General features: G+C 37.1%; 1 protein-coding gene across 1 annotated transcript; it reads right to left on the minus strand.

Annotated features, from left to right (window-relative positions):
• Positions 1 to 6,017: 6,017 nt before the first annotated feature.
• LOC115271691 (olfactory receptor 52E4-like) lies at positions 6,018 to 6,953 on the minus strand. Its single transcript, XM_029914612.1, has one exon. It carries the CDS (start codon positions 6,951 to 6,953, stop codon positions 6,018 to 6,020), a length of 936 nt encoding a protein of 311 aa, XP_029770472.1.
• Positions 6,954 to 13,634: the final 6,681 nt, after the last annotated feature.

A 13,634-nucleotide genomic window follows, 5' to 3' on the forward strand; every position in this document is an offset into this window, starting at 1 on the left:
ATGACATATGGCCCTTTGTAGGAAAGTGGATGGACCTTGAGGGTGTCATGCTGAGTGAAGTAAGCCAGGCAGAGAAGGACAGAAACCATATGTTTGCACTCATAGGTCTAGCAGGAAAACAAGAGAGACCTAATGGAGAACCAGGGGGAACGGAGGAGGGAGAGAGAGTTGGGGAGAGAGAGGGATGCAAAACTTGAGAAACTATTGAATGCTGAGAATGAACTGAGGGTTGAGGGGGAAGGGGGAGGGGGGAAAAGGTGGTGGTGATGGTGGAGGGCACCTAAGGGGAAGAGCACTGGGTGTTGTATGGAAAACAATTTGACAATAAAATATGGAGAAATAAAAAAAGTCATCATCAAACCCAAAGTCAGCTAGGTTTTCTCCTATTTTAACATCTAGGAGTTTTATAGTTTTGTGTTTTACTTTGAGGTCTATGATCCATTCTGAGTTAATTTTTGTGAGGTGTGTAAGTTTTCTGTCTATATGATGATGATGAGTTTTCACATGGAAGAATCATTTTTACAAATAGCAGATTGTATAAATACTCACCTCAAAGACTTTATTTCTCTTGTTCCTCTTCCCAGAGACCAGCTTTTGTGTTACTTTTATTTATAGCTATTTAAGCATGTTTCTGTGTCCTCCCACAACTATTAATCATTACCTTTTATTGACATATAACATATGGTTAGAATTTTCTCAGTATTCAGTATTCTGAATACTGTTATGTCTAGCCTTTGCTAATAAAAACTATAAAATAAAAAGTCATCCAGGGTCAAAGAAGTTAATTTTACATCATTAAGGGATATTTGAGAATCAGGGGTACAAGGATTTCAGCACCTAGCACAGAACCTGCTCTATAAAATGTACCCCACAAGGGTAGGACAATTAAATGTTAAGTTCCTGGATACTGCTTGACATATTTAACACTGGCATTTAAATGGATGGATATGTGAATGGAGTACTGAGTGGTAGTATAAAAAATATGTGGTACAGATTAATTACTATAAAGGAAAATTTGGTTGTGTTATGAAATCTAAAGTAAGTTCCAAGGAAATCTTGAGAAACCTCAAATATATTATAGGTAGGAGGGCAGGGACCATTTGACTGATTTCCTGCAGTCTGGTCACTTAGGGATGGGATTGGCCTCCTGCACAGTTGCATAAAAAATGGATACAGCTGAATGCAATACAGGTGAAGGCAACTGGTTTTGGTAAAATAATGAAGTGGTGACTCAAGCCTCTGACATGCCATATCAGATAAATTTCAAGCAGTGTTTGGACCTTAACACAGGAGCAGATAAATGTTGAAAACTGTGGAATTGAATTGGGGACCAACTTTCTGCCTTGCCGAACTACTAAAAGAATTAGAATTAGACCCTAATCGGGACAGTAAGGAGTTTAAACTTCTCTCTATTCTTCCTCTTTTCCTAGTCTCTTCTCTGAGTGCCTTAAGTAAATCTGATAACCCATGTCAGTAAAAAATCTGGAATTATTGCCAACTTTTTCCCACTAATCACTTTGTGCTGCTGCTTTGATGGACCTACTTATCTTTGATGTGGCCTTCTTCATTTTTTAATGTTTATTTATTTATTTATTTATTTATTTATTTTTATAGTAGTTTGTTAAATTGGTTTCCATATAACACCCAGTGCTTCTCCCCACAATTGCCCCCCACCCATGACCATCACCTCCCTTGCCTTCTCCCCCTCTCCATTCAGCCCTCGGTTGGTTTACAGTACTCAGTAGTCTCTCATGATTTGTGTCCCTCTCTCCCCAACTCTCTTTCCCCCTTCCCTTCCCTATGGTCCTCTGTTAGGTTTCTCTTCTTCAACAGGACACTAAAAGCAATAACATTAACTGAAAATATTAATGAATTCAACTTCATTGAACATGAAAACTGCTTTTCCTCAATATTTCCACATAGAAAGTGGAAAGTCAATTCATATAGTGGAAGCAGATATTTGCAGAGAATATATCTAAGAAAGTATTCATACACAGATAATAAAAAGAACCTTTACAGCTTCCTAAGAAAAATATAACACATTTCTAAAGAAAGGGACACAGACTTTAAATAAAATGTGTTCCACTAAAGAGGACATCCAAGTAGCCAATAGCTATAGTTTTTACAACATCATTAATGGTAAGGAAATATATATTAAAATCATGTCAAAATAGCATTACATGATGCTAACAAATAATGGCAACAATTAACGTACATACCTACCTCCATATAAACACATATACAAAACCAATAGGGCTGATAAAGATGTGTAGTAATCGGCTTATATGTGACAGGTGAAAATGTAAAATTATATATATATATATATGTATTTGGAAAACTGTTGGAGCTTTCTAATAAAGATAAAAACATACCCTCCTAATCACTTAGCAATCATACTCAGGATTATAACTGTACAAATGTCTCTTAAACAACATGTAGAGAAATATTAATAACAACTGTATTCAAAACAGTCAAAGATGAGATAAACTCGAATGTCCATCCAGAATTAATAAGTAAATTTGGTACATTTATGAAACGGAATACTATACAACAATAAAAAGTTACAAGCTACAATTAGAAGCAATCACATGTATTAATTTCACAGATATAATTTTTAGTGAAATAAGCCATCACAAAAGACATAGATGATTTATTTACTATTAAAATCATAAATTATCCAATCTATAGTACTAGATATAAAAAATGATGAATTCTAGAAGTAATTGACTGATAAGGGGCATGAAGTCTTCTTCTGGATCATAGTAGTGCCACATAGTTTCTTCTAAGAAGTGGTTACATAGGTTCTTGGCTACCTATAAGGTGTGTAGGTACTGAGAAAATACCTTCTTTGGGGCCTCTGACCACATACACAATTTGAATCACTCTAAATCAGCATGCCCGTCCCATTCTGGTAGATCGGTCTTTAGCAATCCCATGAAATAAATATTGTGCCACGCAGTGGAACAATCTGCTCTCCAGGCCACCACCCTAGAGTTGGGACCATTCAGAAGACTTTGAGAAACTATAAGCATTACCCCTGGAACTCTCTGGACAACTTTTCAAATGAATGAATGCAGAGTTCAATGACTGCAGAGTATTGGGTTAGGAGGTGTCCCAAAAAGGAGTATCCTAAAGTGGAGAAACAGGAATGGAGCCTGAGAGGGGTACTTTGAACTTGGGGAAGGACAGCTAGTCCCAGCCACTGGAAAGGGACTTAGACACATTCAAGAATGGTATTCCAAAGTTCAGTACCCCACATATTTGTATATTCATAGAAAGTCCATCAAGTTGTATGTGCCTGATTCTTTAGTTTGACTGTGTGTATGTTGTACTTGAAATTTTTTTGTTAATGTCTTTTAAGTCTTTTATTGAGATATAATTGACATAAATTTTATTAGTTTCAGGCATGCAACACAATGATTCAATATTTGAGTATATTGTGAAATGATCCCACAGTAAGTTTAGTTAACATCTATCACAAGCTTATGCTTTTTTTGTGATGAGAACTTTTAAGATCTATTCTTTTAGCACCTTTCAAATATGTAATACAAATTACTAACTGCATTCCCATGAGTTATTTATTTTATAAATGGAAGTTTGTATCTTTTGGCCCCGTTCTCCTATTTCACTCATCCCACCCATCTCTGGCATTCCACAGTCTGTTCTTTGTAACTATGAATTCTTTTTTTTTAATATTTAATTTTTATTTTTAATTATATTGAGAGAAAGAGAGCAGCACGAGTGGGAAGAGAAAAGAATCCCAAGAAGGCTCTGCACTGCCAGCACAGAGCCCAATGAAGGACTTGAACTCATCATGACCTGACCTGAAACCAAGAGTCAGATGCTCAAACAACTGAGATACCTGGGTGCCCGTGTTTGTTTGTTTTCTAGTTTCCAGGTATAAGTGAGATCAAAAAGTATTTGTCTTTCTCTCTTTAACTTATTTCACTTAGCATAATGTTGTCAAGGTCCATCTGTATTGCCAAAAAATGAGAAGATTTTCTTCTTTTTATGACTGAGTAATATTCTAGCATGTGTGTGTGTGCACGTGTGTTTGTGTGCATACCAAATTCTATTTATCCACTTGTCCATGGATGGACACTTAGGTTGATATATATCTTAGCTATTGTCAATAATGTTGCAGTGAACATGGGGATGGATATATCTCTTCCAGTTAGTATATTCCTTTCCTTTAGATAAATACCAAGAAGTGGAATTTCTGGATCACATGGTAGTTCTATTTTTAATTTCTTAAAGAACCACCATAGTGTTTTCCATAATGGCTGCACCAATTTACATGCCTACTAACAGAGCAAAAGGGTTCCCTTTAATTCACATCTTCACTAACATTTGTTATTTCTCTTCATTTTAAGAATAGTCCATCACCTGACGAATGGATCAAGAAGATGTGGTATATATTCACGATGGAGTACTACATGGCAATGAGAGGGAATGACATATGGCCCTTCGTAGGAAAGTGGATGGACCTCGAAGGTGTCATGCTGAGTGAAGTAAGCCAGGCAGAGAAGGACAGAAACCATATGTTTGCACTCATAGGTCTAGCAGGAAAACAAGAGAGACCTAATGGAGAACCAGGGGGAGTGGAGGAGGGAGAGACAGTTGGGGAGAAAGAGGGATGCAAAACTTGAGAGACTATTGAATGCTGAGAATGAACTGAGGGTTGAGGGAGAAGGGGAGGGGGGAAAAGAGGTGGTGGTGATGGTGGAGGGCACTTAAGGGGAAGAGCACTGGGTGTTGTATGGAAAACAATTTGACAATAAAATATTATGGAGAAAAAAAAAGAATAGTCTTTTTAATAGGTATGAAGTGATATCTCACTATATTTTTGATGTGATATATGTGATTATTATTAATGCTAAGCACCTTTTCATGTACACATTGGCCATATGTCTGTCTTCTTTAGAGAATAAAAGTTTTAAAGAAAAAAATTACTAAGCACCTACTAGGTGAGTACCAAGATACCATGAAGTAAACATTGGCTGAATACATACCATGGCTCAAAAACTATAAGATGAGGGTAGGATGCTGAAGTTTATCTGATAAGCTGTGGGGAATAAGTGTAAATTAAAAAGTGGTGGACAAGGTACTTAGTAAATAATGAATGAATGAATGAGTAAAGTTCATGAATCTGAGAGTAATTACTGTCTATGGAGATTTGACCTTTGAGAGTAATGTAATTGAAATGTATAAGAATTCACCCATTTAGAGGTGTTATTCCTGAGCATCTTAAATTCCTTGCCATACTGATAACTTCTGTGAAGGCTCTCTTCACTGATAGAGGTTGATAGAAATATAAATGTGTTTATATTTGTATAAGTTTTTCAGTATTACATATACATTCATCTACAGAAAAATTGGTCACTTTGAATAGTAAGACACTTATGGGAGATCTGCATAAATATGATGAGTCTGGGAAGATTCCACACAGAGTTAATCATGGGAAAATTTTCTCCAAATTCTTCTTCCTATAAGACCTTGAAACATCATTTATATCTTTATTTTTATACTTCTATGACTTATCAATTTCTGGCATATAATAAAGTATCAATAAAATTATGGATAAAAAACTCAGCAATTAAGAAAGGAAAGAACCTGTCACAAATATTTAATATTTCTAGTCCTTGATACATATGTCTGTGTGTGTATACATGCACACACACACTTGGTAATGTGGACAACAGAGTTAATTGTTTGCAAATAAAAAGAAGCATTTTATACCACATAGTCCAGTTTACATGACCTGCTCTGTAGAAGCTGTATAGGAAGGTAATAAAATCTTGTAACTAAGTTGTCCAAAGATTTTAGATATTTCATAAATTTTCACACTGATTGTTTGGACATTAATCCCATTATATGTTCTAGATGGGATATCTAGGAAAATTATCAGTCCAATAATACTAAGTTTAGAGTCTTTTTTCAGTTGAAAGATTCTATAGTTAAGAAACACAATCTCTTTTACCTAGCTTAAAATGAATTTCTGAGACAATTTATGTCAGTCATTTTTTCAAAAAGATGCTTGAAACCGTTTCTCGAATTTGCTTAGTCCTCACTCCGTAGATGACAGGATTGAGGGCAGGTGGAACAACCACATATAGATTGGCCAGGAGAATGTGAATGTATACAGGAACATTCCTGCCAAACCGGTGAGTCATGAAGGAGAAAAAAGCTGGAGTAAAGAAGGCTAGGATAACACAGATATGGGAGCCGCATGTATTAAGTGCTTTGAGTCTGGCATCCTGAGAAGGAAGGCAGAAGACAGCTTGGAGTATTCTCACATAGGAGATGACAATCAGAACCACATCAACAAACACCAGTGATATAAGAATTAATCCAAATATCAGGTTGACCTTTATATTCGCACAGGCTAGCCGAGCAATTCCCATGTGCTCACAGTATGTGTGAGGGATAACATGGTGTCCACAGAAGGGAAGTCTCAAGATGAGAAACACCAAAGGGATAACCAAAATGAAATTGACACCAAATAAGACAATAAGGATGAGACCAATCATTCTGTTAGTGAGAATCAGGCTGTATCGCAGAGGGTTGCAGATGGCAACATGGCGATCAAAGGCCATGGCCACCAACACGACAGTTTCCATGGCAGTGAATATATGGATAAAGAACATCTGAGTGAGACAGCCCCCAAAACTAATCTCCTTTAAGTTAAACCAGAATATGCCTAACATTTTGGGGATAGTGGATGTGGACAGGCCCAGATCAATAGAGGCTAACATAGCCAAGAAGTAAAACATGGGCTGATGAAGACTGCGTTCATTCTTGATCGCAAAGAGGAGAGTGATGTTCCCCATGAGGGCAATCAAATACACAGAACAAAAAGGAAACCCAATCCAGATGTGCATCTCTTCGAGGCCTGGGACTCCCAGCAGGAGGAAATAGGAGGGGTGGAACTTGGTATCATTTGAGGGGGACATCCTCTCTCTGTTCTTTTGGAATCACAGAGAAAACAAATGATCAAACATTTAAAAAGCCATACTATATCCCATAAAAGAATACAATAAACTTGGAGTGATGATCAGTGGGTAATTGTGAAAGAGATTTTATGCCAGCCTTGAAAGTATGGATTAATTCAGGCATTAGAATATACTAACAATTCTGCTAAGTGTAGTAAACAAATCCAAGAAAATCTGATTTTATAATATTATTATTCTGGGGATGAGACACAGTATTCAAATAAGCAAAAAGTAAGTGTGTGGGTGTACATAATATGTGTAGGTGTCATATATGTATATATTCTCACATACATCAGGTAGATATTAAGAGATACAAGTGACTTAGAGAAAAACAAAGCACAATAATAATGAAGAATAATAATGAAGCTGGTGTCACTTTAAATTTATCATGATGGAAGTTCCTTTTAAGCAGATAACGCAATATGGGGATAACTTCATATAAAGTTAATAATTTTAATATTTTTTGAGTATAGTTGACACAATATTACATTAGTTTTAAGTGTACAACTTCTATATTCACCGCAAGGGTAGCTACCATAAGTCCCATTTCATCCCCACTACAATATCATTAGCTGTATTCTTTATGCTGTGTCTTTTATTCCTGTGACTTATTCATCCCATAACTGGAAACCTGTATCTCCCCCTCCTTTTCAACTATTTTGCCCATCATCCTCCTATACTCCTCTCTCTGGCAACCATCAACGTTAAATATTTTTAGGACATCTGATGACACTTGGATTGAATTCTGGAAAGCATATTCTTTCGCCCTGTGGGGAATGAACTGGAAGGGATAATAATCACTTTTCTCTGATAAGGCTGTGTATGTAATAAGAGCTGGTGGTAGGAAAGCTGGTGATTCTCTTTAGGGGATCAGGTAGCAAGTTTGTGAAGAGTAAAGAGGGAAATTGAACTCTTCCTTCTTATTTTGTTTTCTTTTTTTTCTATGATACATGGTTGGTGTGATAAACGAGTGAGTTACTGCTGCTTGGGAGGTTTCTCCAACCCCCTCAGATCAGTAAAACTCAGGTCAGATTGAGAGATCAAGAAAGTATTTATTTCCAAGAGCTTTCTCAACTTTTCTATTGAAAATTCTATAGAAATTTACAATAAAAATTCTGGATAGCAAAAACAAAAACAAAATTCACTTTAAAAAAAATACCCTGTTTGATCTATATGGTAAAAAAAAAAAAAAAACAACCCTGAAATTAATAAGAACCACGTAGGAGACTTTACTCCTACCAAAAATATTTAAACAATACTTACCTTATGCTTTTCTGTCCCTCAGCCCCAATCTTATTTCGGGAAGTTTTTGTTTGCAACTACTTCTCAGAACTTCTATCCCTCATTTACAGAGTCTGGATCCTAGAACACAGCCTTGAGCAGCACCACCTCTCTTAGCCATGACCATGGTTGTTTTAGGATCAGACTAGAGCAATATCTTCCTTTCTGACTTCATTGCATTTGTCATGGCTACAGAGGAAAGTTTATATTTGCACTGCAACAGACTTCCAAACCCCAGCTCATCTCCCACAGAGCCCTTAATCCCTAGGGTCTGGAAGGTTCCTCTTCCTGAAAATAAGATGATAATTCCCCTGTGGCTATATGTTCGAACTATGGGATCTATGGCTGCTACCTTCCACTATTAGTCTCTACTCTGACCTTCCCCACAGACTCTAGCCCCCAGTTTCACCTTGGGCCTAATAACCTTAAACTCTTAAAAGGTGTTGACTTTGATTTACAATAACAGAAGCAAGATAATGTAATTGGAAATATATCACCCAACCTGAAGAGATAATGAGTATAAAAATAATGCTAATGGCATGGCCTGAAAGTGGTGATGAATAGTAGTGAGGAGGAGGGCACCAAGGCCTTCTGAGTCATTCCTACTCTGGTTTGAATTAGGGAAAATGGCTAGACAGGGCTCAAGCCAAATCTTTTAGAATTGTGTAATCCAATCAGATTGCAGCAGTTGTGGGTTTTTAGGTCCTCTGTTACATATTGCATTTTGGCTTCATACACAAAGCTCCAGTATCCCTCACATGGGATCCAACATCACCGTGCTGTGGAAGCAGCAGCCCTATTTTGCCAAGTAAGAATTCAGAGTTCAGATATTCTTTCTCATGCTGTCTAAGCTTTATATCTTTTTTGTTCAGATCTAACCACTTATTCCAAGGAGTGACTTCTATTTGTCCTACCCAATTCCATCAGAAACCCAGGCCATTTAAATCCATACTGAGAATATCCTCACGGACACTTTGAAGATGACACTCGTGGATGGTGACAAATATACTCATGAACACCACCAAGGTGCAGTTTATAAGGAATGAGTTTATTCAATGTGTTTATGTTATGATATGTAACATGCATTTCATTCTTCAGGGGAAGCAGTCACTGGGCACACACAATTTGTCTTTGTATCAGCCTTTCTGGTGGTCTTGCTCCCAGGCCTGTGGAAGATATAAAGCATGATATAACAATTAGATAATGTTTGGATATTCTAATGGTAGTGAGTTATCTTTGCAGTGCTCAAACTGGTATGCAGCGGAGTCTATCGTTGGAAGTTGGTGTTTCTAATTTGTCATTCAAGTCATTAGGTAACTCCAGGGTCCTAGGAGGACCTTTGGCACGTGACTCCCCCAGGGTCAATTTGTGGAATAACTGCTTGACAATGCTAATCTCTTAGGGATGGAGTACAATTTTGTAATTTTCATTACCCTTATCTTCCAGATGATTCACATTCTCCATTAATATCTCTGTATGCTATGAGTTTAGTGATCAGTGAGTACATGAGCTCCAAACTCTTGGACAATCATGGAGAGAACCCTTACAACTCAGTGATTTTGCCATAAAACAGAGTTGGGAATATAATAAATCTCATTTGGCACTTTAACCAAGGAAACTCACTTGTTAGTTCAATGAACTCACTTGGTTTCCCCTTGCAAATTATTAACTATACAATGAGGGAAAGAAGAAGGGAAATCATGGTACCGTACATATACCATACACAGTAAACTTCTCTCCTTGCTCCCTTTCAATGAGGAAAAATTGCAGCCCAGCTATGGTGTGCCATCTGAATGATGCTCTCATCTCCGGGATGAGACTCAGGGAATTCACTTGTTTGTTTCACTTTGCTATGACATAGAGATACAAGGGAATTTCATCAGGAGTCTCTTCTACATTTGTATTTCTGAATCGTATTTTCTTCTGCACACTGAAGCTCACCTCCTCCTTCCACATCTAGATGCTAGTTTAACCTCTCCCTCAATAAATCTATGATATCTTCTAAGCCGTTAAAAAACAACTTTAGAATATCGTTTCTGTTTATGACAATTTCACCACTGTGAAATTGCAGCTATGGAAAACAAGTCACCATAAATATTTAATGACCTTCCTCTCCACTTTGTTCCTTAACTTTGACTGTTCTTACCTCTAAAGTGGCTCTTTGATTTCCATTCACTTGGTTTATTTCCAGAAGGCATACAGTTAACCAGATACTTAGGTCTCTGAACTAATTGTGCCAGACAGCACACTGATCATGCCCCTGGAAAAAAATTATTGGAAGACACTTACGGAGAAAGGAGCAGATGTACAATTGTCAAGTGTATTCTGGAGTAGTATGCAGATACTTTGTGGGGCCAGATGTCAGACTCTAGGAAAAAAACACTGACCCTTGGGATGTGGGTTCTTGTATTAAATTACCAGTCCCTTGCCTGGAATAAGCAGATACTGGAATCCAAGATATTAAGATGGGCTAAATAATTGGCTTCTAAGTTTACTCTACCAGCTCACATTCATTATATGGGGGAATAATAACTAGAGTGATTAGGGAGTTTGCAGGAGGTAGGGGTGGGGTAAGTCCAAATAATGCTGATTCAGCAGATCATCCCTTGGGAGATTTGACCACTAACCCCTTTCTGCCACTCAGTATCAGTGATGAGAATCAAACCATTTGGGATCACTAAAGGGCTTGCAGCTAAGCCTTGTGGTAACTGATTATAACATGGCTGACAAGTGCCCTGATCTGCACCTTAGGATACTCCCAGTATTAAAAAGCTTTGACATTGATTGTTTTCTATGGAAATGTGTCAGAAGCCAACTATATTTCTGGAGGGCATGCATGGAGAGAGAATCCTTCAATTAAACCTTACTTTTAACTCCATTTGATTGTAGATCTCAAACGTCCTTAATATCCCATTCTATTTGTATTGTCTATGATACAGACAAATTCTTCCAGAACTTCTTTCAATACCCATGTATTTGACTTTCAAACTGGTGAAAGAACTCCCATTGTATAGACTAGCAGTTGCCCATCCAACCATCCATTGTTCAAAAAAATATTTATTTAGCTGAGCTGTCAGCACAGAGTCAGATTTGGGGCTCGAACCTTCAAACCACAAGATGATGACCTGAGCCAAAGTCAGACATTTAACCAACTGAGCCTCCCAGGTGCCCCTCAAATTCTTAATAAGACAGCAAGTGAAGGTGTAAATACATAGTGTACATAAAAATCAATTATAAATAAATTATAAGGAAGTATGTTTAATTTCATTCAAAATAGGAATACATGTAAATTACAAAGATACATAGTTTTACCTCTCCAAATGGCAAATATTATAAAATTTGCTAAAACACTTTTTGGTGGATGTAGGGAAAAAGTTGATCTTGTCCTATATTCATGGAGGTGCGAATTGGTATCACCTATCTGAAGAAACGGAAGATGCCCTATGATCCAACAATTCCTCCCAGAAATAATTTTTAAGCTTCCATTTAAGCTTAAATGGACAAAACGAGGTTTGTAAAGTTTTTGCCCTGCAACATTGTTAAGATATACTCCAAATACAAAAGAGGGAAATCATCACACAAAGATAAAAGAAGTTGTGTATAAAGAGATACAGCATATAAGAAAAACAACATACATTGTAAAATGAGGAGTGAAATACTGAGTATACTACCACTTAGATCTTAAAAAGTCTATTTACACAGAAGAATCTGGAAAAGCAGGTAGGATCTGATGATGGTGGTTGCCTCCATAGAGGAGTTTGGGTTGTGAGATATTTTATTTCACTATATAGTGTTTGGTAATTTTGAATATTGAATTTCATCCCCATATACGACTGAAAGACCAAACTCTGTAAACTCAAAATATGCCTCTTTGGCATAAAAATTACTTTCAACTAAAGGCAATTAAGAAGTAAGTGTAGAATAAGTTTCCCCCTTTTTTGCCTAGAGATAAGAAATAAATTCTTTTAGTGGAGACACACTTCCCAGCCCAGTAGTGGCAGCACAAGGATCTATAAACAAACCTTGTTACACTGTTACCTTTCTAGTTACTTCGTCACCATTTGCTTCCCAGAGCACAAACTTCTGTGCCAATTCTTCCCAAATCTATTGTTTGTCTAAAAAGTATAAAAGCTTCCTGCTCAGGTCTTTTCTTCACTTCATTCTCTGGTGAAGGCTCCATGTGCATGTAAAAGTTCAATAAAATATGCATGCTTTTTTTCTGATAGTCTCTCTGAAAGTTTAATTTTCAGACCAACCTAAAAAGAAACTTTCGTCCCTTACAAAATATATGATCATTATCTAGAAAAAAATTATAAGTTGGGAGTATACTTATTGACATAGTAAATATTCACTCTATGGCATAAAATATAATGAGAGGGGCCTCTGGGTGTCTCAGTCGGTTAAGTGTCCGACTTCAGCTCAGGTCATGATCTCACAGTTGGTGAATTCAAGCCCTATACCAGGCCCTGTGCTGATGGCTCAGAGCCTGGAGCCTGATTCAGATTCTGTGTCTCCTTCTCTCTCTCTGCTCCTCCCCTGTTTACCCTGTCTCTGTCTCTCTCTCTCTCAAAAATAAATAAACATTAAAAATTTTTTTTTAATAAAATAAAATGAAAGATGATAAGATGTCAGATACGGATCTTTCTTTTCTTTCTCTTAGTCTAGTTGGCTCTTTCTCTACTTTTAGGTGGTAAATGAAATGTCCTTTTCTCAACATTGAGTTTTCTACTCAGATTAAGTCCCTGATAAAATGCTTTCATTCCATCTTTCATGTGGCAGGCAATCACCCTGGATTTTGAGACACATCAGTAAACAAATAAGGTAAAGGTCTGTGTTTATGACACTAAAATCCTGAAGAGCAGAGTTGAGGAGGGCATCCAATAAATACTAACATCATGAATAGATAAGATGTATCATAAAACAGAAAGAACTATGCTCTATTAAAAAAATGAGATCAGGGTAAAGAAAATCAGAAATATTGGACAACACTTGCAAATAGGGTATTCTGGTTGAAAACTTTGATTTGGTCCCATTGGAACAAGAAATTGATATTCACATTCACGATGGGAGCAAGTCCAGAAGTTACTATGTGAAGTATTTTTTTTAATAGTTTATTGTCAAATTGGTTTCCATACAACCCCCAGTGCTCTTCCCCACAATTGCCCTCCTCCATCACCACCACCTCTTTTCCCCCCTCCCCCTTCCCCTTCAACTCTCAGTTCATTTTCAGTATTCAATAGTCTCTCAAGTTTTGCATCCCTCTCTCTCCCCAACTCTCTTTCCCTCTTCCCCTCCCCCTGGTTCTTTATTAGGTTTCTCCTGTTTTCCTGTTAGACCTATGAGTGCAAACATATGATTTCT

This window comes from Suricata suricatta, chromosome 11, assembly GCF_006229205.1.
Source record: "Suricata suricatta isolate VVHF042 chromosome 11, meerkat_22Aug2017_6uvM2_HiC, whole genome shotgun sequence".
Classification (NCBI taxonomy): Eukaryota; Metazoa; Chordata; class Mammalia; order Carnivora; family Herpestidae; genus Suricata; species Suricata suricatta.